Source organism: Ctenopharyngodon idella, chromosome 4, assembly GCF_019924925.1.
Source record: "Ctenopharyngodon idella isolate HZGC_01 chromosome 4, HZGC01, whole genome shotgun sequence".
Lineage (NCBI taxonomy): Eukaryota > Metazoa > Chordata > Actinopteri > Cypriniformes > Xenocyprididae > Ctenopharyngodon > Ctenopharyngodon idella.
The window spans coordinates 14,857,188-14,884,166 of NC_067223.1; the positions used below are offsets into that span (position 1 = coordinate 14,857,188).

At 34.2% G+C, this 26,979-nt stretch overlaps 2 protein-coding genes and 1 long non-coding RNA gene across 5 annotated transcripts in view; 1 reads left to right on the forward strand and 2 right to left on the reverse strand.

The window, feature by feature from the left end:
* Positions 1–246: 246 nt before the first annotated feature.
* Positions 247–8,125, reverse strand: krr1 (KRR1 small subunit processome component homolog). Of its 2 annotated transcripts, none has more exons than XM_051892458.1 (10): positions 7,986–8,125; positions 4,493–4,668; positions 4,269–4,403; positions 3,490–3,615; positions 2,970–3,053; positions 2,764–2,820; positions 2,135–2,305; positions 1,695–1,772; positions 1,511–1,604; positions 247–778 (listed from the first exon to the last, which is right to left on the reverse strand). In XM_051892458.1, exons 3-10 carry the CDS (start codon positions 4,365–4,367, stop codon positions 639–641), a joined length of 849 nt encoding a protein of 282 aa, XP_051748418.1. In that variant the 5' UTR covers positions 4,368–4,403; positions 4,493–4,668; positions 7,986–8,125; the 3' UTR covers positions 247–638. The 2 variants fall into 2 exon arrangements, with proteins under 2 accessions (XP_051748418.1, XP_051748417.1); XM_051892457.1 differs by lacking the exon at positions 7,986–8,125 and adding an exon at positions 5,338–5,503.
* LOC127511549 (crystal protein) lies at positions 5,840–14,900 on the forward strand. Its single transcript, XM_051892460.1, has 8 exons — positions 5,840–6,471; positions 7,965–8,166; positions 8,233–8,366; positions 9,736–9,863; positions 9,938–10,056; positions 10,138–10,278; positions 10,352–10,524; positions 14,445–14,900. The coding sequence occupies exons 1-8, from the start codon at positions 6,052–6,054 to the stop codon at positions 14,898–14,900; spliced, it is 1,773 nt and encodes a 590-aa protein (XP_051748420.1). The 5' UTR covers positions 5,840–6,051.
* LOC127511550 (uncharacterized) overlaps positions 9,504–26,979 on the reverse strand; it is a 49,421-nt gene continuing 31,945 nt past the window's right edge. The window contains exon 9 of one of the 2 annotated variants that reach the window (XR_007930062.1): positions 9,504–9,852. This is a non-coding gene — a long non-coding RNA (uncharacterized LOC127511550). Of the gene's footprint in view, positions 9,853–19,543; positions 20,005–26,979 lie in introns of those variants that run through there. The other variant, XR_007930061.1, reaches the window with a different exon arrangement.

The window sequence follows — 26,979 nt, forward strand, 5'->3', positions numbered from 1 at the left end:
AAATCATTGCCCCACATGTGGAACAAAAAAAATGTGTTCGTTGCCACAACTGCCACAGGCAGATCATATCAAAAAAGGATTGCAAAAAAGATTCTGGGTAGCAAAAAAGAGAAATCTCTTTGCTCATGGCGAACAGCATGAAAAAGATGCATCACAAATTCAGCTATTACAAAAGATATGTCGACTTAAATAGGTCATCTAATAGCCTATGAATGTCCATACTGTATATACAGTACACACAGTCACTTCACTGACTAGTATATTTATTATTATACTTCAAGTATGTAACACGATCAGTGAGCGCCTGTCATCTGCCTCAAACAGAAGCAGCGGTTTTAGGACAAACTCATGATGATTGTTCATACAGAACATCTTTATCCAAAGCAACATCCAGTTTTATGTTTCTTATCTTTCTGATCTTATCTTCCTCATCTCCTACAAGCCGAAATCTAAAATACGACTGTGAGATTCAGGTTTTATAATGATGTTGACGAAGCATGAAATCAAACATCTTTTATATAAACACATTGACTAATAAACACAATATTACAACAGGTGAATAGACGTCCAGTGATGGTCTGAATGTGTTTCTCCAGGATCACAGTCAGATCAGCAGAGTTCAGATCAATCGACGCAAGTTAGCTTTTGACTTTCTTCCGTTTGCCGTCTTTCGCTGAAGGTGTCTCAGGGTTTACAGGAGGAGCTCCGAGCTTTTTACTTTTTGCTTTCTTCACTTTTTCTTTAATGGCTTGAATATCAATTTTGTTTTCTGCGGTTGCTATAAAGAAGAGAATAGTAAATATTATATCATGAGTTCACATGCTTATTCATTTGAGTTATTTACACATTATAAAGTCATATTACTAACCAATACTAGTCTTCTGACCAAAATCACCTTCAGTACATGCAGTTAACATAAGTTGCTCTGGATAAAAATCACACGCTAAATGTATTATATTTACATATATATTTATTTTATATATTTGAATGATTTTGCATTATTTGAAAAAAATATTGAATTCATTATTTAAGCATTTGAATAATAATTTTATATATTTTAACAGTTACTATTATTATTATTATTATTATTATTAATAATAATCGTAATAATTATATGCAATAAGAGATGCTGTTCTGGACCAGGGTTATTATCATTAACTGAAACAAACTATTAAAAACATTTCTGTTAACTGAAATAAAGCTGAAAAAATATAAAATAAATGTAAATAAATATAAAAGTGTGTGTAAATATATATATACATATAAATATATATATATATATATATATATATAGTTAAAAACACATAAAAATCAAAATATTAATAAAACTAAAATAATAACTAAACACTTTTCTGGACAAAAGTGAATTTAGACACTTCACAGTTTCAAAAACACTCCACTTATGATTTCATGATGCATGACTAGAATGAAGTGTACTGTGATGCATGTCTCAGTAGATACTGTGTTGTGAAGTATTTGCGGTCGTTCACATGTATCATGTTTGCCGTACCTGGTTTGGTCTTCACGGCGGGTTTCTCTTTAGGGGGAATGAAATCTTTCTTCCGCTGCTCTTGTCTCTTGGATAAAGCTTCAGCCTGTTTCACCTTCAGTCCAAGAAATGAACAAGGGGTTATGAGTGAACTAGTTCCCATCAGTCACTGCATCTGTGCAAAATCTCATAAAAACCAACACACCTTAATTTCAGTCATCTTCTTGCGCCTCTTCTCGCTCTCTCGCAGGAAGAACTCACCGGTCGCCAGCTCCTTATCGATCTGTGCAGAAAAATATTTAACTTATGAACCAGAACTGAAAAATGAGCTTTTCATTATTTTTTTAAACACTTGATTATTATTGTAATTGATTATTATTGTATTTTAACAAATTGTGAAGTGTTGCCAAACAAACAAACAATTAATTGGCTTATGAATTATTTACATTACATTTGTATCTTTTATCATATTGCTGCTGTCACCATTTTATAAATGAAAATAACGAACCACAGTGATTTTACCACGTTTATGGGGGTGGAGTGTAAAAACACCCCGTAATCGTGGTCAAATCCCTGTTGCGCACATCTCGAGTGGCTTATTGCTCTCATAAGACATGATTTCTCTCGGGAAGTGTGTGTTTGTACCTTGCTCTCAGGCTGAGGCGGAGGGAACGGCGTGTACTCCTTCTTGACAGTCTTCTTCTTGGGCTTCTTGCGTTTGGAGAGACTCTTATGGCGGAAGTTGGGCAGGAATCTCTCCCAGCTCTGAGTCCGCAGCTCCGCGTCATTCGCCAGCTCCCGCTTGATCATTAATGTCTGGAGAGGATTGAATCACAAGCACAATTACTGTTAGAGTCACTCATGATGACAGTAACACCTCTTTGATTTACAGACCATCCTAACTTATCCTTATATAGTTTACAACTAGAGCTACACGATTAATCATTAAAAGATCATGATCTTATTTCTAAATGACAATGATCCGTCCATTTGTCGACAAGTACGGTGACAGCGAATATTCAGATCTGCCGCTGAGCCAGAGAGAGCTGTTGTCATGTATAGATATGAAACGGTCTTTTCAACCACACAGTATCAATATTTTAAAATAGACTGCAGCAATTAGCATTTTGTCAGAACCTCTAGTAAATTATGATATTTTGTTTAGTTGTCTATTCAGAATCGTGAATCGTTTAAAAAAATTCTCAATTTATCCAGAATCATGCAGTTCTTTCTCTACACTAAATATTATTTTATAATTATAGTCTTCTGTGTACCTTTATGTTGTAAATGGGGTGAATATTCTTCATCGTCTCAAGCACGACTTTCCGTACCTGCAGAAACAAGCGAGAAGCAGAAACTGATTCCTTTACATTCATGTAATTACGACTGAACAGAAGTATTGTTTTCAGGGTGAACAGTTTTAAAATCAAATACACAAAATTTATTCCACTTTATAAAATTAGGCCACTGAAGGTCTCACCTCCTTCAAGCCATTGTACGGGCCGAGAGCAGACACCGTGTTGCCCTGAACCATCACGTAACAGTTGGTCAGAAGCTCTAGTGCCTGAAACAACAACAACGCATAAGATTTAATCAAAGCAGATTTTACTGTAACATTGAAACATGAAAAGACACCTGACATGCAAATCATAAAGCTGCAACAGCAATAAAACAAAATCAAAACACACAATACAACAAACATCACTTAAAAGTAAAGAATAAAGAGCAAAGAACATTATTCCACCAGTAAAAATGTAACTGTTTTACCTTTCAAAATTAATGAAAAGAAATGTATTAAAAATGACCATCAAAACTATTTGAGTGAAAAGTTGAATTGGAAAATGTACATAAATGTATGCACTTAAAAATTTAAATATTGCTAAGTTTAAATGAAAAACAATAAATGGGACTAAATGGGAATAAAAAATAATGACAAGTATAGTGTAATATGAACAAATGAAGGGTGACACTGCTGTAAACTGAGCAGTATCTTTGCCCACCTTCAGCGTGGAGCCCTTGGGGCCGATCAGTCTCTGTCGTCTCTTCACAAAGCGCTCTCTGTTTCGCACAAGAGTCCCAATTTTTATAATGTCACAAGCCATGTCGTCTTCAAGTATCCTTACAGCCTGAAATGAACAGGAAGGTTTAACAAAAGATTTTAGGCTGGGGGAAATTAGTTTGGGGTCGGTAATATTTTTTTAATGTTCTTCTTTCAAGTCTCTTAACCTTGGCTGCATTTATTTGATTAAAAAAAATTACAGTAAAAAAATGTGAAATATTAATACGATTTAAAATAAATGTTTTCTATTTGAATATATTTTAAAATGTAATTTATTCCTGTGATGCAAAGCTGAAATATTTTTTATCAATTTTAAAGGATTACTTCAGAATTCGAATTTCCTGATAATTTCCTCACCTCCATGTCATCCAAGATGTTTATGTCTTTCTTTCTTCAGTCGAAAAGAAATTAAGGTTTTTAAGGAAAACATTCCAGGATTTTTCTCCATATAGTGGATTTTCAACAGGTTGAAGGTCCAAATTGCAGTTTCAGTGCAGCTTCAAAGGGCTCTATTTTCTAAAAAATTAAAATTTATATACTTTTTAACCACAAATGCTCGTCTTGAGCATTGTGTAGAGCCCTTTGAAGCTGCACTGAAACTGCAGGAAATTTGAATTCTGAAGTGAACTAATCCTTTAAAAACAGGGTTCTTTGATGAATAAAATGCTCAAAAGAACAGCATTTATATATATTACTCTTGTAAAGTAGTACAATTCATACCTGTTCAAATGGCACACTTCTGGCCAGTAACTTGATGAGATCCCTCGCTCTGAGGACTGCATACGGGTCAAATGTTTTCTTTGTTGTGTGCACTGTCATACTGCCTTCAATCAGGTCAAGTGTGGCATTGATGAACTACAGAACAGCAGGAGATATCAAAAGAAAACAAACTATTTCAGTGAGCTTTTTAAACACCATTAAAGACACATTTTCCTGACACGTACCACATCTCCGAGCGCTTTCTGCACCAGCGGCCAGCACTCTTTCAGGTACGCCTCTCTGTACTTGGGGAAAAGTGTGGCGAAGCTGCTCTCCTCTAGCAAACCTTTGGGATTGTCCTCTCTGGTGAACTTGGGCTCTTTCCAGCCGTCTGGTACCGTCAGCAGTTCAGTCTCATCCACTATGTTTCACACAAAAGACCAGAGATTGATTAGTAAGAGATGAGTAATTTAGCAAACACTTTTATCTTAAGCACCTTACAGTAACCGGAGGATCAGAAGAACTTTACCATGTGATTATTCCCCAAAATGTGCATGTAATATTATGTTCCACCTTGGGGCAGCTTGTAAATACCATTGTACACGAACATGAAAATCACTTAGTACTGTAGTATATGCATAATACCACGGTAGTAACATTTAATATCATACCAAGCCTGTACTAGTACATCTATCGAGCTCAAACAGCAACATTCTGGTTACCAGGACGAGATTTAACCACTTAGTCACGCCATTCTAAAAGTATGTTTTGTCAAATTATTTATTTGGTTGTCAAATTATTTTCTATTAACATCGGGTATGTATTAATTAGAGAAACGCAACGAAGAAGTGGAAGACAACAAATGCAGAATAAACTAATTTTGGTTAAAACAGTAATAAAATACACACACTAACAAAGCATTACATCATTGTAGCTACAAGAAACAGAACTTTAATTCTACACGTGCTGCAATCACACACAAACATGTCATTTATCTTCACTAATATGGTCATTGATCATAAGCGCGAGGTCAACGCGCACTGTGAGAATAATACTGTGTATAATTAAGAGTTTCAAAGTGTAATTGTACCTGTATTTTTGCTCTTTTTCTGTTTTTTATTTGTTGGCGTTTTACTCGTGCTTTCTGTGGGGGCCGCCATTGCTGCTGTTAGCAGTGACGTCAGACGCTGCGTCTGGTCGTCATGAGCACGCGGCAAAAAGCGCGTATACTGCCGCCTGGTGGCGTGGAGGACTTATCATTTAGGTAATTATCGTTTTAAATAATAAATCATTTATATTAAATTAGAATAAATTTTGTGTATTTGATTTTTAAAAATTTTATATATATATTTATTTATTTATAAATTATATGAATTATAAATAATTAATGTGTTAATTTAATTAATGTGATTAATATAATATAAAATAATATAAAATGATTACAATCATAATTAAGAATTATTAATAATATCCTATGACTAAACAGCATAATTGAGATATATATATATTAAATTTTCCTGTGATTGATATATATATATATATATATATCAATCACAGGAAAATTTAATGTTATTTGAATGTGTCTTTTTTAATAGTCCAAATCACTGACTCAACTTGTCGTATACAACGATAAACGTCAAGGGAATTGAAGTGATTTAATTTTCTAAAGTACAGACAGTCTGCTTGTCATTACACACACACACACACAATAGAGTCCTAGTGTGCAGCATAATAAGAGTCACAAGTGCTTATGCAGCTCAGACTGAGGAATTATGGGACAGCAGCATGCATCAGTCCGTCCTGAATGTCCAGAATTGCAGAAGCAGGAGTGAATATGCGTCCGTACAGGTGTGTGTTGGGTGTGTGTGTGCTGGCGTCTGTGCTGATCAGCACTGGATCCAGTACAGAGGAGCAGATGAAGCTGGCGGCATTACTGCGCAGTGTGTCTCCAGCAGCACTGATCCCAGATCAGCCCCTCATCAAGGACCTTCAAACTGCTGCTGGGCCCAAACTGCTGATTAAAGACGGGACCATCCAGGGCCTGGTGCTGGACAAGTCTTATGTTTTTTATGGGATTCCGTTCGCCGATCCACCTGTGGGAGCGTCCCGTTGGAAACCACCCCGGCCCGTCACGCCGTGGAGCGGGGTGCGTGATGCCACCTATCCCAGAGCGGCGTGCATGCAGGCCTGCATCCGACCCATTTCTGATGAGTGTCCCAAGAAGGTGAGCGGGACACAACGGCAGGCGGGACGTTACTGATTCTGGGGCTTGTAAGATCAGCAAAACCATTTCAGCTGTTTTGGGTTCCATAAAAATCAAGACCTTAACTTAAGACCTTTTGCTGTATTAAGTAATTTGTCTGGATTAAACACAGAATTAGGTTAATTGGCCGTGTAAATTACACTTATATAATATATTCACAGAATAGATATACAAAATCTGTTATTCCATAAAGCCCTGAAAATGATCCTGCTCTGTTCTATTTTATTTGTTTGTTTTTAGTAATAAAATTTCATGAAAACATCCATTTTCACCCCAAAAATTAAAAAAAAAAAAAAAAAAAAATCTAAACTGTATATTTATTGTTTGTTTGCTATTTAACTATTGTTATTATTTTGCATAAAAAATGAAGGCTATTTTTAGTATCATTTAGATTTACATTACATTTTGACATTATTTACATGATAATTAAAGCACATTTTGACACCAATATTCATATTCAATTCAATTCCCATTAAATTCAATGATATATATATGTGTGTGTGTGTGTGTGTGTATATATATATATATATATATATATATATATATATATATATATATATCACACACACATCAAATTCCTATTAATTTAAATAAATTATATTTAATTAAATTCTATAATATATATATATATATATATATATTATATACACATAATATATATACAGTAATATATATAAACGCATCAAATTCCCATTAATTAAATTATTTTTAATTAAATCATATAATAAATATGTGTGTGTGTATGTATATATATATATATATGAATAATCATTATTTTGCTTTAAAAATAAAGCTATTCTTAATTTTTTGCATTGTGACATTAATTCTCAGTAATTGCAATGCAAAAGATAATATATAAAATGATAACAATAAAAAAGACAATTTATGCTCATATTACAATAAGAAATTAATACACATTACATTAAACACATTAAATCGACATTAAATTCCCATTACAATCAATGATTTTTTTAAATAAATATTAATTATATATTTTTTGCATTACAATAATATATATATATATATATATATATATATATATATATATATATATAGCACTGTATTGTACTATTTATATTGTACTATTGTACTATATTTGTACTATATATATATATATATATATATATATATATATATATATATATATATATATATATATATATAGTTCGGTAGCTCCCCCTGGTGGAAAAACACAGAATGACTCATTTTTTTTCCAACGAGACCATTTAAAATATAGATTATTAATATAAACATACTTATAAATATATTTATTTAGCTACTATAATGTTCATTAGGGGGATAATGTGACAATATTTCTCTTTTATGTGTCTCAGTGTCTGAATGCGTCATTCATTGTGATACAATATTTGTATTATTTGACTTCAGTCACAGGGACAACATATAGAGTAAGTAATGACAGAATATTTATGTTTAACAGTACTTTCTCTCGTCAGGTGAGTGAAGACTGTCTGTACCTGAACGTCTTTGTTCCCCTGAGCGTGAACTTCGCGGCGCCGCTGCTGAAGCCGCTGCCCGTCATGGTGTGGATCCACGGCGGGGATTTCATCGCGGGCTCCGCCTCCAAAGCGCTTTATGATGGACGTTACATCAGTAACTTCACTCAAACGGTGGTCGTGAGCGTCGCCTACCGCCTGGGTGAGACTTTGAGCCACTTACTGTAAAATAAGACATAAACACACCGCTGAATGTGTCTGTCTGCAGGGGCTTTCGGCTTTCTAGTGTCAGGAAAAGACCCGAGGACATCAGCGGTGGGGAATTATGGGATTCTGGATCAGCAGGCGGCATTACTCTGGGTGCAACAGAACATCGCCGTGTTTGGAGGAGACCCAAGCAAAGTGAGAATTTTAAGAAACTTCTTTATAAAGGGGTAAATCCCCAAACCATGTCTAAAGGCCTGTGCTCAACATGGACGATAACTATAAAGATTTAATTCTAAAAATTGTTCAGAGTACACCTGTATATCTATGGAGCCCACACCGCAACTAACGGTAATAACGGTTTTCTCCCAGCTGATGAACGACAAAAACATTGACAGCCAATCAGAATCCATCCTGCTTTAACGAGCTCGAGCATTTAAAGCGACAGCGACAAAACTGCAGCACACTTATAATAAATATAATAGATAATAGAATAAATAGAAGGATATCGTCCGCTGGTATATATGAAATAAAGCTGGGTTAAAAATGGACAAACACAGCGATTGGGTTGTTTTAACCCAGCGGTTGGGTTAAATGTTTGACAAACGTGCTGGGCAGTTTTACTTAACTCAACTATTGTTTAAAAATTACTGTATTGCTCGCTTAAAAGGAACCCAAAATATGTTGGAAATTAACATTTATTAATATGTTTAATAAATTAACATTTATTAATAAGTTTAATGAATAATAATTAAACAATAAACATTTATTAAATTGCTTTTTAATAAATCATGTTCACCTTTTGAATATTATTGTTGCCTCTAGTAATTATGTGTCTGATTTTTAATTTCCGAACTATTTTGGGTTCATTTTAAGCCAGCCATATAGTCATTTTTAAACAATAGTTGGGATAATAAAACTACCCAGCAGGTTGGGTCAAACATTTAACCCAACCGGTGAGTCAAAACAACCCAATCGCTGGGTTTGTCCATTTTCAACCCAACTTGGGTTGTTTTTAACCCAGCATTTTTTAGAGTGTATAGATAGATAGATAGATAGATAGATAGACACACACACACACACACACACACAAATTAAATTCCCATTTAATTCAATAATGTTTTAATTAAATTATTCATATATATTGCTTTAAAAATAAAGCTGTTCTTAAAGTTTAGATTTTTTGCATTGTGACATTAATTCTCAATAATTGCAAAGCAAAAGATAATTTATAAAAAGATAAAACTAAAAAAGATAATTTATGCTCACATTACAATAAGAAATTAGTATGAAAATACGAACAATGTCATAAACAATAAAAATAAAAATGTAAATAAAAATCTAAATTATACTAAAATATCCTTGATTTATTCCTTTATGCAAAATAATGATAATAATTCTAATATTTTTAGATTTTTTTTTTTTTTTATAGATTTGATTTTTGAGTGAAAATGGACATGACTGCATGAAATTTACTCAAAGATAAAATAAAATTAAATTTCTCAAGACTTAATGAGACAATAATGGAAGTTCATCCGGTCACGAGTGTGTGTCTGTGTGAATTCAGGTGACTCTTTTTGGCGAGAGCGCAGGCGCTCAGTCGGTCAGTCTACATCTGATGATCCAGAGCAGCAAACCGCTCTTCAGACAGGCCGTTTTCCAGAGTTTACCCTTCTCCATTCCTCTGAAAACACGGTAAACACACACACACACACACACACACGTATCAGATCCGTGTCATGCCTTCAAACACTGATGTGTCTCCTCAGGCACGAGTCTCTGAAGCTGGGGAAGAACTTTGCAAAGACGGCCAACTGCTCGGTGGTGGACATTGAGTGTCTTCTGTCCCTCAGTCCTCAGGCAGTGCTGAACGCACAGATCAAATCCAGTAATCCTCGTCTCCTCCACGTTTGACAGAACATTACACAGATTTCACAGAGATCATATTAAACGTTTGCTGTGTCCCCAGGCTCAAAGGTGATCAATCCCTTCCGCTTTCTGGAGGTGTTTGAGAGCTGGGGGCCGTATATCGACGGAGAACTGATCAAGGAGCAGTCAGTGAGCGCCTTTCAGAAAGGACACTGGCAGAAGGAGAAACCCGTGCTGCTCGGTACAATCTTTCACCAGACAGAATCAATTCAAAGACAACATGAAATGCTCATGTGTTATTGTGTGTGTTTCAGGGACCACCTCAGAAGAAGGCGTGATCTTTGTGTACGGCGTCTTCACTAAGCCCGTGTCAGCGGTCGAATGCACCGTCTACACGACGGCCATCTTCAAACATCACGCCATCAAAATCCTGCGCAAATACCTGCCGCTCTACACAGACGCAGACCGCAGGGACATGCTAGCACAGGTTAGCCTCACGAAATCAGTGCCGATCACTGAGATTTGATCTTTCATCTAAATGTAATAACCTGCTCCATCTCTCACATGACTTTCCTTTTTAGATGACATCATCAATCCCTCTATTTTTTCAGCAATTTGTCATATAAAGACACTTTTCACCATGAAATCTGATGGACAGAATCAAATTTTTACACCATTTTGCTAACAAAAAGCATCTTTCTCCACTGATGGAATGTATCTAAGATTTTCTCATATTATAACCTAGTATTATAGCTTCATATCTTTTTTGGAGGTTCTTAAAAGCGTGAAGTGCATCTGTATTTCTGCTAACACACAGATTTCTGCTTAAAAAAAAATCACATTATGGAAGTAAAATGGGTTACTAATTTTAGAGCATTGCAATTTTGCTTCTTAGGTATATTTTTAAAGTAATTATGACACAATAAGTCATATTTATCAGATGAAAAGTTAATATTATGACATTGAAATTGACATACTAAGTTGAAATTATGACTTAAAATGTAACAATTATTACATATAAACTCAAAATGATGACCTAAGGTGAATTTCTGACCTCAATTCAGACATAGAAAGTCATAATTTCGATTTTTAATCTCATAATTTACATTTTTTTAATCTTTATAATTTTGATTTAGTCATAATTAAATTTTTATAACTATGACTTAGTGACATTTTATGTCATAATTTTGGCTTTTTCTCATAATTTTTAACTTTATCTTATAATTTTAACTTAGTATGTCATAATTTCAACTTATTTTCTCATAATTATGACATAATATGTCATAAAATGGGTTACTATAAAAGAGCATTGCAATTTTGCAATGCTAATTATGACACACTAAGTCATAAATATGTGATGAGTCGAAATTCTGACTTAAAATGTAATAATTATGAAAAAAGTCGAAATTATGACATTAAAAGTCAAAATTATGACATAAAAGTCGAAATTATGACATGGAAAGTCATAGTTTCTACTTTTTATTTCTTAATTTTGACTTTTTAATCTCCATAATTATGACTTAGTCATAATTACATTTTTATAATTATGACAATTTCAGCTTTTTCTAAATTTCGACTTTATCTTATAATTATAACTTATGCCATAAAATGGGTTACTATAATAGAGAATTGCAATTTTGCTTCACAAGTATATTTTTAAAATAATTATGACATACTAAGTCATAAATATGATGAAAAGTTGACATTCTGACTTAAAATGTAATAATGACATTAAAAAGTTGAAATTCTGGCTTAAAAAAGTAATAATTATTACATAAAAAGTGGAAATTATGGCATAAAATTATGACAGTAAGTCATAATTTCGATTTATCTCATAATTTTGACGTTTTATTTTTCATAATTATGACTTAGCCATAACTTATGACAAAAAGCATAATTATGACTTGGTACGTAATAAAATGGGATACAATAATAAAGCATTGCAACTTTGCTTCTTAGGTACATTTTTTAAATTGTGTTGAGGATGTGAAACAAAGACAAATGCTGAATTCGGAAGAACACACTAGCACACTACTCTCACTATTTCTGCCATAGAAAGCTATGGTTGAAGTAGTAAAAATATTATGCTAATATGCAGTTCTGAATTTTGCAAAATATTCCAATTAAGAAGCATTTTAAATTCTCCTCTGCCATGCACAAGAGGGCGCTGTGTATTCATCTGAGCCTTCAATTAATACCTGCATCCCAATTCACATGCATACTCACCCTAAATAGTACAGGACATTACTAATATCACATATTATGGAGGATGTATAGTATGCACATCAAGATCTCTTATTTTTAATGAGTTATTCTGTGTTTCTGTTACAAATCATTTTCGTTAATTGAAATAAAGCTGAAATAATATATAAATATTACATGAAAAACTTACACTTAAAAAAAGAAAATTTTCAAGTTTCAGTGCTAAAATTACTAAAGTTGCTCTAATCTGCTAAATGCAACTAGGCATGAAGATATTAAGATATTACGTGTATTGTGAAAAGCGCTATAGAAATAAAACTTACAGAATTAAAATAAGTTGAAGTACTAAAATGACTAAAGCTAAATAAAAATAAATAGAAATATTAGTAAAACAAAAACTAAAGAAAATGATGAAATTGCAAGAAAATGACTTAAACTTAAAATGTAAAAATATAAAGATAATTGCATAAAAATAGGGGGAAAAAATCATTAATAAATATTTCTAAAAAATAATGTATAAATATTTATAAAAAAAATGAAAATGATAAGCTATGATAATTTATAAAATGTGAATAAATTATTAAATAATTAATATTCATTTATTAAAAATAATATGAATAAATACTAGAATAGTATGTAAGTAATATTAAAATAACTCTGTTGGGTAAAAGGCTGCACTATTTATGCCAAGACAGAAAGTCAGTGTGTGTTTGTGTTGTGCTGAAAGTGATCTGTGTCCGTGAAGAGAGTTTTAGACAGCAGGCGGTGTATTCTGTGTGTGTGTGTGGGAGGGAATGGGTGCCTTCCATTTATGTGTGTGTGTGTGTGTGTGTGTGTGTGTGTGTGTGTTCCCTATCTGATGAGTGTTTGGTTACCAGGTAACAGATAGAGATATTTAACCTGCAGCGACGTGATGAAAAGCTCTAAACAAGCACTGATCAGCCTGCACTGACACAGCTAAACACATCTCAGCACACTGAATGTTTACCCTTCACGTCTATCTCAACTCATCATATTCAATATGCTGATGTTCAAGAGGATGTTCACAGACACAGAGCTAATGTCGTCCTGTCCCGCGGGTTTTAAATGTGAAGTCGTGCCTAGAGGAATTGACTTGGATTCACAAAGCCAAATCAATGAAGAGACTGAACACAGACTCACAGAGCCACACTTCAACAATCAAAGTCTAGTTCATTGTGCTCAGTTAAGTTTAATATACCTGGAGAAATGGATCGGTTAGCATTTCCATTCATCTCAACGGTGGCGCCTGAGCTGTCAGTGTCATGTGACTTGCCGTATCTCTATAGAGCCACAAGATGACGATTGGCTGATGAAAAGAAGCACAAGTCCATTTGATAATTTTAAGAAGAAAAAATAAATAACTATCAGACAGTGGTGAAACATCTAATCTATATGCTTTTATTCAGCAAGGACGCATTAAATTGATCAAACATGACAGTAAAGACATTTAGAATTTATAAATGCTGTTCTCTTGAATGGTTTCCACAAAAATATAAAGCAGTTTTCAACGTTGATGATAATCATAAATGTTTCTTGAGCAGCAAATCAGCATATTAGAATGATTTCTGACACTGAAGACTGGAGTAATGATGCTGAAAATTCAGCTTTGATCACAGGAATAAATTACAGTTTAACATATATTCAAACAGAAAACTTTGGAACCCCATTTCTGCCAAATATTTTTTGTAAATCATAATTATGACATAAAAAGTCAATATTATGATACACTAAGTCATACCAAGTCACAATTTTGACTTTTTATGTCATAATTATGACTTTTAAAGTCATAATTTCAACGTTTTAAGTCATAACTTCAAATTTTGTCATAATTTCAACTTCATAATTATGACTTTTAAAGTCATAATTTCCACTTTTTAAGTCATAACTTCAGCTTTTTGTCATTTCAACATTATAATTGACTTTTCAAGTCATAATTTCCACTTTTTAAGTCATAATTTCAACTTCATTTCATATTTATGACTTTTAAAGTCTTAATTTTGACTTTTTAAGTCATAACTTAAACTTTTTAAGTCATAGTTTCAACATCTCATAATTATGATTTACAAAAGCATGATTTTTTTTCTTAAGTGGTAGAAATGGGCTTTCAAACAGCTATTTTTTACTGTATGTTTGATCAATATAAATGCATCTCTGATATATATACTTATTTTTTTGTCCCTTCAGATTGTGACAGACTACATATTCCTGTGTCCGTCCCGGAGAGCTGCCCGTGCCGGCGTGTTGTCCGGGAGCTCCGTGTGGATGTATGTGTTCGATCACGTAGCGAGCGATCCTCGCGTGTGGTCGGGCTTGACGTTCTGTTACCATCACGTGTGTCACGGCGCAGAGCTTCCCTTCCTGTTCGACTCGGCCGTGGTGGCAAACTTCACTATGACTCAACCTGAGCGACTGCTGTCCAATCGCATGCTGTGCTACTGGGGTGTGTTCGCCCACACGGCTGACCCTGGGTCACACACCGACATGAGCGTGTTCTGTCAACAGCAGCATCCTCCGGCGTGGCCGCGCTACACGGCTAACAGCGGCTGGCTGATCATGAACCTCACGACGCACTCGCACGCTCAGGCAGGATCACGCAACGACATCTGTGACTTCTGGGACACGCTTGGAATCTACCCATAAGAGAAGCACAAGTGTTTCACCTGAAAAAAAATATTTTCTTACTCAGTACTTTTTTCTTTTCGTGTACAAATATCTAAACATTCTTAAATCAAGACACATGTACTTCAGAGTCTTTTTTTCTTTAAAATGTATCAAAAATTAAGTGAGTTTAAGCTTAAAACCAGAAAAAGGTTCAGTGGAGTTCTATATAGAACTCTAGGGTTCTTGACTCAATTTTAAAAAACCCTTAATGCCAAAAAGGTTCTATATAAGGAGAAATGTCTTTGATTACATAATACTTTCATGTTTAGTGGGTTCTTTCAATTTTTTTCTAGAGATAAAGTATATTTATGACCTGTTTATTTCATGAAACTGAATCAAAACAAAATCAATTTGTCAAAATCAAATTCATAAAATGATCCCATGATTGGAATCCCTAAAAGGTTCTATACATGAAGCGCTTGACGAAACCCCTGAAGGTTCCATATAGAACCTTTACTTCTAAGAATTAACATTTTTACTGTGTCAAAAAACTTTCGCAAAGACCCTTAGTTACTGTTGCTTTGTCCAACAAGCCATGGCGCTGTCACGCCACACAGAGTGAAAAATACATCGCGGAGCAAAGAGGACACTGACAACACGTCGACAGACAAGACAGAGCAGGTTACTTATGATATTAAACAAAGTCCCAGCTTTCAAATTGTGTAATTTTTTAAGAAATTCGAACAATAAAAAACGTTTTGTGGCTTTTTAATGTGTCGTGACAGATTGTTGTAGCGCCTCAGCTCATGAACTGATCATCTCTTCCCACTAGTTAATTTATAGCATCAAATAAACATGAATGAACATGAGAAGGAATGTTGTTTCAAATGCGGAAAGACGTCAGTACACACTATTTTTCAAGTTCAAGTCCACCGAGGTTAATCTTTTAACTCCTGACTGCTTTGTCGGACAAAATGGCGGATTCTGCGTTATGACTGGTTAGATCGCTTGTCAATCCAACTCCCGGCAAAGGGTCAATTGCAACTGTTTTTTTTCTCCAAATAAAAATCTGCAATACTTGTTTCAAAGTATATAAAAAAAGCAGTATGCAACCATAAACACTGTCACATGACCCTATTACGTTATTTAAATACGTGATTTAAATGATATAAGTTTAAATATATATATATATATGAGAAAGTTTGTTCATGGTATACAAACTGCAAAAATAGTATGAATATATGCTTTTCCAAACATGTGATTAGTGGATAATGCACTATAAGATTAAATGCATAATGGCTGAAATCGGAATAGCATACTTGCATACTAGTGTTACTATTTCTGCCACATTAAGATATGGAAGAAATGTGAGTAGTATGCTACTCTGAATTCAGCCAGTGTCTTTACAGGGATTCAATCTCATTCATGTCAGGCACAGCAGCTCCCGTAACGTGTCAAATTCCACACAAATGCTTTTGGGTTTTCATGCTCTCGCTCTCCACATTCACAAAACCTCACGTAGTTTATACCTGTCTGGTATTTAAATGAAAATATTTGCCCATAATAATGACCAGCAAAGCCCACTAAGAGCACTCAGAGGTCTGTAAATCAAGATGACGAGTCCGCCCCCTCCGTGAATGAGGCGGAGTGGGATCAAATCGATCGCTATACGTGTCGAGCCTGAGTAATATCTGCAGCGGTGGCACTTACACTGAGATCTGATTAGCTGTATGTAAGCAGGCAATTAAAAGCGCATGGCGGCGCAAACCCAGCATCACCATCACGCTTAAACCACTCTGAGGAGAGCTGTAAACAGACCAGACCAACAACTAGAGATCCTTACACAAATGCAAACCATTTAGAGTTTATTTGTGCATTAAATTACTGATTCAAATGTTCTTTTGTATTTGTGAGCTCACAAAATGAGTTTAACTGCTGAACTGAATGATTACTAAAACAGCTTATTATTATTATCACATCAGACAGTAATAGTCCAATTGTCATGATGACAAAAATGTATATTTATATTTATGTATATTTATGAATTTCATTACATATTTAATATTTAATACAGCTACATGACATGTGTGTGTGTGTGTATATATATATATATATATATATATATATATATATAGTGTTAGGTTTAGTTTTTATTATTATTATTATTATTAATACAGTTACAATTACACTTATTCATTTATCAGATGTTTTTATCCAAAGTGACTTACAAATGAGGAATATAATAATAATACTTATTATTATTATTATTATTATTATTATTATATCAGACTACAAACACATCTATAGCAGGAGGCTATAAAATATATATGTATATTTGTACATATAAATATATATTATGTATATGAATTTAATTTCATATTTAATAGTTACATTAAATATTATTACTATTATTAATACAGTTACAATTACACTTATTCATTTATCAGATGTTTTATATATATATATATATATATATATATATATATATATTATACACATCTATAGCAGGAGGCTATAAAATATATTTATATGTATGTTTATATGTATTTTTATACATTTCATTTCATTTCATATTTAATATAGTTATAGTTAGTTATATATTATCACTATTATTAATACATTTACAATTACACTTATTCATTTACCAAATGCTTTTATCCAAAGCGACTAAAATGAGGAATATAATAAAATATTAATAATAATAATTATTATTATTATTATTTAAATATATCATGTAGCTATATTAAATATTAAATGTGTAATGAAATTCATAAATATACATAAATATAAATACACATTTTTGCCATCTTAACAATGGGAGTATTTATCTGTTTTTATTTATATATTTCTGACTTATAATTATATTTATATAATACATATATTTTCCATAATATTTAAAGCTAAATAATACCATTTCTCTAAATACAAAAAAAAAAAAAATGTGTTTAAAAAAATAAATTGAAAATACATTTACAGCTGTAAACGGATGAGGTGTTGTAATTATGAAAGTCTTATTTGTATTTGTGACGAGCTCACAGTGTTTGGCTGCTAAACTGAATAATTATGCTGGTTGACTGAACCGGCTTAAACATGTCTGGACCGGACCTGAGCGGGTCGTTTCAGCAGGGTAACTCACCCCAAATAACCTTTCCATAAATTCACAAAGACAAACCAACAAAACGCAGCGAAATGACACGCAGAGGTTATGAGAAACCATAAAACACACTGTCTGGCCCTGACATCAGTAAGGGGACAAAATTAGTGGGTGCTGTCGGTGCGCCGTGTTTACAGGCCCGATGATTTCTCTCCGGACCCGCCGGATAAGTGATGTCTTCCATATGTCAGAGTCCCTCGGGCACAGATCACATCAGACAGGATCCTCTGGCCTGATCTCAACCTCTCTGATTCCTGGCTGTTTTATTCTCCCCACAGTCAAAAACATCCTCTTGAATCGCAATAAAATACAAACAAGAAAAAACAGGACGATGAAACGAGACAGAAAGAGGGCACAACAGTCAATTCCTGCTCCAGACGATCGTTTGCAAGCAAATTCTGCATCAGGAGAGTCACTAGCTACGTTTCCATGAACTGAGAGCTATAATGAAAACACCTCACCTGGAAAATAATGATCCGATTGAGCCGCTGCGGATCTTTAATAATTACCACCATAAAAACCTCTGAATCTGACCATTACAGTCGCGGCCCGCTGACTCGAATTTTTGCACTTCGAAAGACGTGGAATATCAAAGAGGTTATGACTGTGTTCGAGCCATTTCACTCCTGAGTGCTTTAGAAATCTGAGACCACAAAATGAGATTTTTTAAATAAAATGTATTAAAAAAATTAAGTTAAAACGTGTTAAATTAGTTACATTAGTGCATTTAAATATATATATATACATGTGTGTGTTATAAATATAAATAAGTTATTGCAAAACATTTTAAGATTTTTGTTTAAATGTATTTTATTTGTTGTTAAGTGTAGTTAAAACAATTGTTAGCCAATATTACTAAGTATTGTTATATTGGTGCATTTTAAAAATATATAAATTTGTATAAATATAAGTTGTTATAAAACATTTTTTTTTCAAATGTATTAAAATGTTTAGTTAAAATATTTGTTAGCATTACTATGCATCGTTATATTGGTGCATTAAAAAATATAAATGATTATAAGGCACACGTTGGCATATTATAAATATAAGTTATTATAAAAGTGTATATAAGTAAAAAAAAAAAATATTATTAAATGTTTAGGTAAACATTTGTCAACCAATATTACTATGTATTGTAATATTTGTGCATTTACAAACATATAAATTATTACAAATACAAGTTGTTATATTTTTTTAATGGATTAAATGTTTAGATAAAATATTTGTTAGTCAATGTCACCATTATATTGGTGAATTTTATATATATATATATATATATATATAAACATGAGTTATTGCAAAAAAAATATTTTACATTTTTTAATGTATTAAATGTATAGGTAAAATATTTGTTAGCCAGTAGTTATATTGGTGCATTTAAAAAATATATAAATTATTATAAATATCAGTTATTATAAAAAATAAATGAATAATATAAAAAATAATAACAAAAAATTATATATAAAAAATATTTAAATTATTTTTTAAACATTATTAAAATATTTTCAATGCACATTATTCCAAATTTATTACAAAATTAGATACATTTTATCACACCTCCCCTCCAAATGAATGAATATACATAAACATGCTGCACTATTAGCATTAGCTGTCATTGTCCTTGCCATGATGTCACATGAGAAATAATTCAGACGTGTCATTTGCTGCATCATGGGAAACAGAGATGATGCGTCTCTAGAGGATACTGTGTGTCCTACAGCACAGGAAGATCCCTGATGAATTAACATCTGTATGTAATACCTGTCTTTTAGAGCTGATTGACCCCTGTCAGTCATTTCCCATCATGCACCAGTCACACGTGAGTTTAAAGTCCCGCTGTTGTCCACACTCGTGAGGGTTTCTCTGCCCTTCATGCATGTACAGGCCCATCTGAGAGGCAATTAGGACTGAAACAGCATCTCCGCTGTTGAACCGCTGTTCCTCACGACACCAAAGCTGAGCACAGCAGGATTGTGGGTCTGTGAAGGGCTGCCGTGAAGGATTGCACACACAGTATTTTAAATGGAAATGCACAGAAAGGCATCAGCTAGCATGCTCTCTGATGTAAGTGACACGACCAATTTAAACCAAACACATCAGCTAATTCCAAAACATGCAGGTTGATCTATTATAGCTAATGAACAACACAAATAAATCAGACATAAACAAATGTTTGATGAAGGAAGTGAATTTTCAGTTAGAGTGAAAACATTAACCGTCAGTGTTGTGATGACTGTGTGTCGAGCGACTGTTAAAGACTGTTGTGAATGTACACAAACACACACCTCAATGGAAGATTTCAGTTATTTTGTCGACCACATCCTGTTTCTGCATCGTTTGGTGCTCAAACAGATGACAATTCCAACGAACTGTTTACAGACAAACACTGAAAGGTTCTGTCAGGAAAGTACGGAGCCCCTAAAGGGACATGGTGATGGAAAAAAATATGAGATGAGAGGGAAAAATTATATTTCAATGCCTTTATGTTCTCTCGTAAATGTTTTGTGTTCCCCTGAGAAACTTTGCATTCACTAGCAAAACATTTCGGTCTTTGTGAGCGGACGTAATGTTTCTCGGGCGAACGCAAAATATTTTGATAGCGAATGCAAAGTTTATCTGGGAAAGCAAAACATTATTCAAGCGAACACAAAGTTTCTCTAGGGAATGCAAAACATTTTATGAGCGAACGCAGTTTCTTGGGGGAACATAAAACATTTCGCGAGCAAATGCAAAGTTCATCGGGGGAATGCGAAACATTTCGCGAGCGAACGCAAAGTTTCTCGGGGGAACGCAAAACATTTCGCAAGTGAACGCAAAGTTTCTCAGGGGAACACAAAACATTTTGAGAATGAACAAAAAGTTTCTCGGGGGAATGCAAAACATTTCGAGAACGAATGCAAAGTTTCTCTAGGGAACGCAAAACATTTCGCAAGTGAACGCAAAGTTTCTCAGGGGAACACAAAACATTTCAAGAATGAGCAAAAAGTTTCCTGGGGGAATGCAAAACATTTCGAGAACGAACGCAAAGTTTCTCAGGTGAACGCAAAACATTTCACGAGCGAACACAAAGTTTCTCAGGGGAACACAAAACATTTTGAGAATTAACAAAAAGTTTCTCGGTGAATGCAAAACATTTCGAGAACGAACGCAAAGTTTCTCTGGGGAACGCAAAACAATTCACGAAAGAACACAAAGTTTCTCTGGGGAACGCAAAACAATTCACGAAAGAACACAAAGTCTCTCTGGGGAATGCAAAGCATTTTGTGAGCGAACGCAGTTTCTCGGGGGAACGCAAAACATTTCGTAAGTGAACGCAAAGTTTCTCAGGGGAACACAAAACATTTCGAGAATGAGCAAAAAGTTTCCTGGGGGAATGCAAAACATTGCGAGAACAAACGCAAAGTTTCTCAGGTGAACGCAAAACATTTCAAGAGCAAACACAAAGTTTCTCAGGGGAACACAAAACATTTTGAGAATGAACAAAAAGTTTCTCGGGGGAATGCAAAACATTTAGAGAACGAACGCAAAGTTTCTCTGCGGAACGCAAAACATTTCGCAAGCGAACTAAGTTTCTCGGGGGAACACAAAACATTTCACGAGTGAACGCAAAGTTTCTTGGGGGAACGCAAAACATTTTGCAAGTGAACGCAAAGTTTCTTGGGGGAACACAAAACATTTCGAGAACGAACGCAAAGTTTCTCGGGTGAACGCAAAACATTTCACGAGTGAACGCAAAGTTTCTCAGGGGAATGAAAAACATTTTGCAAGCAAATGCAAAAAGCAAAAAGAGCAAAAAGTTTCCTGGGGGAACGCAAAACATTTCACGAGCAAACACAAAGTTTCTCAGGGGAACACAAAACATTTTGAGAATGAACAAAAAGTTTCTCGGTGAATGCAAAACATTTCGAGAACGAACGCAAAGTTTCTCTGGGGAACGCAAAACATTTCGCGAGCGAACTACGTTTCTCTGGGGAACACAAAACATTTCGCAAGCGAACAAAGTTTCTCGGGGGAACACAAAACATTTCGAGAACGAACGCAAAGTTTCTCGGGGGAACACAAAACATTTCGCGAGCGAACAAAGTTTCTCGGGGGAACATAAAACATGTGCGAGAGAAAGCAAAAGCATTGACGTAATTTTTTTCTTTCATCTCATATTTTTTTCAATCACTATGTCCCTTTACGGGCTCCGTAGTACCTGGAACAAACAGTACGAAAGTACAAACAGTACGAATTAGAGACCTTGAGTCAAGTCTGGTGAGGTTTTCGAGAAAATCTTTCAAAACAAGTGAACAAACATGGCAACGCATGGGTGATTTTGTGTGCTGACAAAGTACACAAGTGTGTATGAGTTTGTTTGTGTGTGAAACAGACGTGCAGCGGCGTGTGCTGTTATTAGAGCTGGTCAGACTAATTAAAACTCAGTCCAGCGCTGGAACGACACCAGCAGAGACTCAGAGGACACACACACACACTGCTGGATGAATACTAATGACCCACAGCGGCTCTTACACGCCACTGATCCAGGGTCAGATCCTGCATGAGAACACCTCATTACAGTCATCATTACAGCTTCAGTGGAACTGATCCCAGAACAAAAGTCCAGCAGGTCATTATGCAGTCCACGAGGAGCTCTTCTTCTTTATGATTTGATATAGAGCTTCTTTATGCAGCTGTCCTTTATGGGAAATAATTATATTCTGTAGCCCCACCAGGAATTATAATATCTCTCGTCTCTTCTATCCTCCTGCCTTCACTACATTTCAATCTGAGTGATCTTTATCACGCACACACATCTTTAATATGCAGCATAAGCTTGTATTTTATGACAAATTCCCTGAAAACACTAGAAGAAGAAGAAAAAAAATCTTCTCTGAGATCCTCCAAAACTCACAGGCACTTCAGAATGAAACACACTGCAGCAGAACACGTATTAAACTCTCCACTCTGCAATTAGATAGCCACTTAACCACGGGTTCAGTCCCAATTAAGTAATTAAGCCACTCTGTGTTGTCATGAAGGGCGTTAATGACTGTGAACTTCCTCCGTTCCCACCGGGCTATTAACGACAGGCTATTTACTGTCCCCACACACACACACACACACACACACACACACACACACACACACGATGAGTCACACACGAACACAAGCTCAGTACTGCGGCCTCAAACCATTTGTAAGCAACATGACGAGCAAGAACACTCCCTTTATAGTGCACAAATGTGCTCAGGTTTAACTATGCACAACATTTCATGCATCAAACACTATTTATCTGCTGCATCTCTCAATTTCTGCTTAAAATAATTAATAACAAATATTATTATGTATAATAATTAAATTATAATTAAAATTTATTTAAAACACACATCTGTATATATTATTTATGTATTATTGATAATTAAATTTTACTTTATTTTTAATATATTATTTTTATATATATATTATTAATTTATTATTGATTACTATTTATATAACAGAGAAAGCAAACATTTATACACCTGCATACATTATTTTTATATAATTTAATATTTTATTTGAAAACGATATATTTGTATGTGTTATTTATTTATTTATTGATATAATGTATTTTTGTTAATTTTATTTTCAGTTACTATTTATATAACATAGACAACAAATTATTTATACACCAGTATATTAATTATTTTTATATAATTTATTTTATATTTTATTTGAAATATATATACAGTATATCAGGGTTTCTGCAGGTTAATTTATGAAGGGAAATTTTAAGACTTTTTCAAGACCTTTTAAAGACCAAGTAAATAAAATTTAAGAAATAAATTAAAGGGAATACTATACGTCAATTTGTTCTCTAAATGTAAAATGACAAAATGTCAAAAATAACAATTATTAAGGAATATATCATTTTTTTGCAATGCATGCAACATTTAATATCATAACTTTATGAATTTATGATTTTTTGCTCTGATTTAAGATCTTTTTAAGGCCTTAATTTGTGTAAGGGCAAAATTAAGACTTTTTAAGACCTCTTTAAGACCTGCAGAAACCCTGAACATACATGTATATATTATGTATGTATATATTAATAATTTATTTTTTATATAATATCATTTTATTTCATTTATTTTACAAGTATTAATTTTACAGACATATATTCGAATATATTTTTGGAATTTGTATTTCTATATGAATACGAGTCCGTGTCTGGCTCTCAGTGGAACTGAACCTGTCACAAAAACATCAAGACACATTAAGATTTTCTTCTATATATTTTCATTTCGGTAATTTAATATGAGAAATATCCCATGTGTCACCAAGTGAGGAAAAAACATCTAGATCAGATAAACAAACTTGATCTATTTCTCGACTGGACACTCTCTGTGTTTATCTCTCTGTATTCTGGCCCTGCGTCGTGTCCTTCCCTGCAGCAGTGTGTGTTCATGACAGATGCTCGTGTGTGTCTGTAGGCTTGACTTAAAGCTCTGTCGCTCTGCATACGTTCACACTGCACCATCGCTTCAAGCGCTGACACAAATGTCCTTCCTCGCAACCTTTCGTTCAACAAACCCTCCGTCGTGCATCATCTGTGCTTTACGACTAAAAGACATCTGCCATCTCAACAATCAGTTTCTTTCAAGTTCACCCTTGAATCTAATCAGTTCAAACAGTTTCATGTAAATAAACCAAACTATTAAAGGGGACCTATTATGCAAAATTCACTTTTATAAGGCGTTTGAACAATGATGTGTGTCCGCAGTGTGTGTAAACAACCAGCCTATAAAGGAAAAAATCCACTCACTTATTTTTTTATAATTCCCATAAATCAAAAGCAGTCTCTTCAAACGAGCTGATTCAGATTCTCCTCTATCATGACGTCATTATAGGGAGAAGCCCCGCCCACAGCCGGTGACCTATTAGCATAGATACAGCCCATAGATTCCCCCCATCTGAGTCACTGAGGACATCAAGGTTAAATTTCATTTTCAAAAGGAAATTACCCGATGAAAATCACCAAAGTCTTCTACGTTTGCACCAATCATTTTTGCGCCGGACTGCTTCACAAACGAGGGTCTTTTTAACACTGTATTTTCACAAAGGTTGATTCTGAAACATATAAGGCTGAACACTTCTACAGACAGTTTCTGACATTTTCAGTGCGTGAGATTGTCCTGTTTTGTTGTTGTCGCTATGCTGGAGCATGAGCTCTTGAAGCTCCGCCCTCTTCTTGAAAGAGGACCGGGGGCAGCAGCTCATTTGCATTTAAAGGGACACACACAAAAACAGCACGTTTTTTCTCTAAGAAAATGTGTAAAGTCTTGTACGTTTGCGCCAATCATTTTGCACCAGACTGTTCACAAACGAGGGTCTTTTTAACACTGTATTTTCACAAAGGTTGATTCTGAAACATATAAGGCTGAACACTTCTACAGACAGTTTCTGACATTTTCAGTGCGTAAGATTGTCCTGTTTTGTTGTTGTCAGTATGCCGGAGCTTGAGCTCTTGAAGCTCCGCCCTCTTTATGAAAGTGGGCCGGGAGCAGCAGCTCATTTGCATTTAAAGGTACACTCAAAAACGCCGCATTTTTGCTCACCCCCCAAAAGTGGCAATTTTAACATGCTATAAAAATGATCTGTAGGGTATTTTGAGCTAAAACTTCATATACACACTCTGGGGACATCAGAGATTTATTTTAAATATTGTAAAAAGGGGCATAATAAGTCCCCTTAAGGATTTCGCTGTTCTGGAGCAAGTTTCATGTAATATGGTTCTTCACCGAACTTAATGTGCTAAAAAAGAGCCGCTAAAGAAGCTTTATAAAGAGTGAAGGCTGGATTTCCTCCATCTCTCTTTAAAAGATCTTGTTTTAAAGGTTTGTCTGTATCAGTTTCAATGGATCTATACTGCATCTGTACTCAAGACAAAGACAGAGTCTCTCCACATTTCAAAGCGACTCGAGTGAGAGCAGAACACCATTAGGAAGTTCATTTGGTCTCTATATGGAGGACAAACCATTTGTTCTGTCCTGACTTGAGGTTTATATTACACACCCTTTGCTGACTGCTGAGACTCTAGACCTGTGGGAACCAACGATCGACCACCCGGCTGTATAGCTGATGTCAACACACACATAAATACTAGGGGTATGACGAGATCTCACAATATTAAAACGTGACGATATGCATATGATAATTCACACTCAGAAAGTAGAACTGAAATGACATTCATTACAAAATGATTAGTGTAGGGCTGTCGCGATTCCTCGATTAAACTCAAGTGCTCGATTTTAAAAAATCCTTGATTGCAATTTAACAGGAAGTGGCGCATTCCACATACAAGAATACATGAGCCGTATTACTAGATTGTTTTCTAAGGCTTCACAATATATTAAAACAGTTTAAAAATCATAATGCTATCATTTATAAACCTTCACTAGGACAGGAGAATACATCAGAATGTTTCTAAATATGTAAACTGTTGCTCATCCCGATTTTAAAATAAAATTTAAACCCTCGGTGTGAGTTTGCATGTTTTGATGTCCACATGTTCTTGTTCAAAAAAATTACAGTGGCTGTAGCATTTCTATCGTAAATGTTAAAGATTAATTTAACATTTGAATTAAATGTCGTTTAGTGATCTTTTTTAACGATCTTTAGTGCCCTCTGCAGGCATTTGTTATAATACATAATGTACATAAAGCTGATTGTTTATGTTATTATATTACATTATGTATTTTAATAGTGTTGTTCTATAAAACCACTTGATTACTTGATTTTGATACTTTATTTGAACCAATTACTTTTGCCTCATTGTTATTATATATGTATATATAATATATATGAGTCATTTTGAAGGCAATGTTCGCTTGGGTCTGTTTTTATTACCACAAAAAAATTAATCTGGTTACTCGATTAATCCTCAAAATACTGTCAGTCGAATAAAAGACTATTTTTCCAGTCATATTTCATCCTTGAAGATTT

What these genes read in the sequence shown, in the direction of transcription:
- krr1 (XM_051892457.1), bottom strand. Translation starts at nt 5,407, where the DNA reads ATGGCGGCCCCCACAGAAAGCACGAGTAAAACGCCAACAAATAAAAAA. An exon ending in GAAAAAGAGCAAAAATACAG is followed by an intron (nt 4,669 to 5,337) that starts GTACAATTACAC and finishes TGTGAAACATAG; the next exon opens with TGGATGAGACTGAACTGCTG. An exon ending in AGAAGATGACTGAAATTAAG is followed by an intron (nt 1,605 to 1,694) that starts GTGTGTTGGTTT and finishes CTTGGACTGAAG; the next exon opens with GTGAAACAGGCTGAAGCTTT.
- LOC127511549 (XM_051892460.1), top strand. Translation starts at nt 6,052, where the DNA reads ATGTCCAGAATTGCAGAAGCAGGAGTGAATATGCGTCCGTACAGGTGT. An exon ending in CTGATGAGTGTCCCAAGAAG is followed by an intron (nt 6,472 to 7,964) that starts GTGAGCGGGACA and finishes TTCTCTCGTCAG; the next exon opens with GTGAGTGAAGACTGTCTGTA. An exon ending in GAGCGTCGCCTACCGCCTGG is followed by an intron (nt 8,167 to 8,232) that starts GTGAGACTTTGA and finishes GTCTGTCTGCAG; the next exon opens with GGGCTTTCGGCTTTCTAGTG.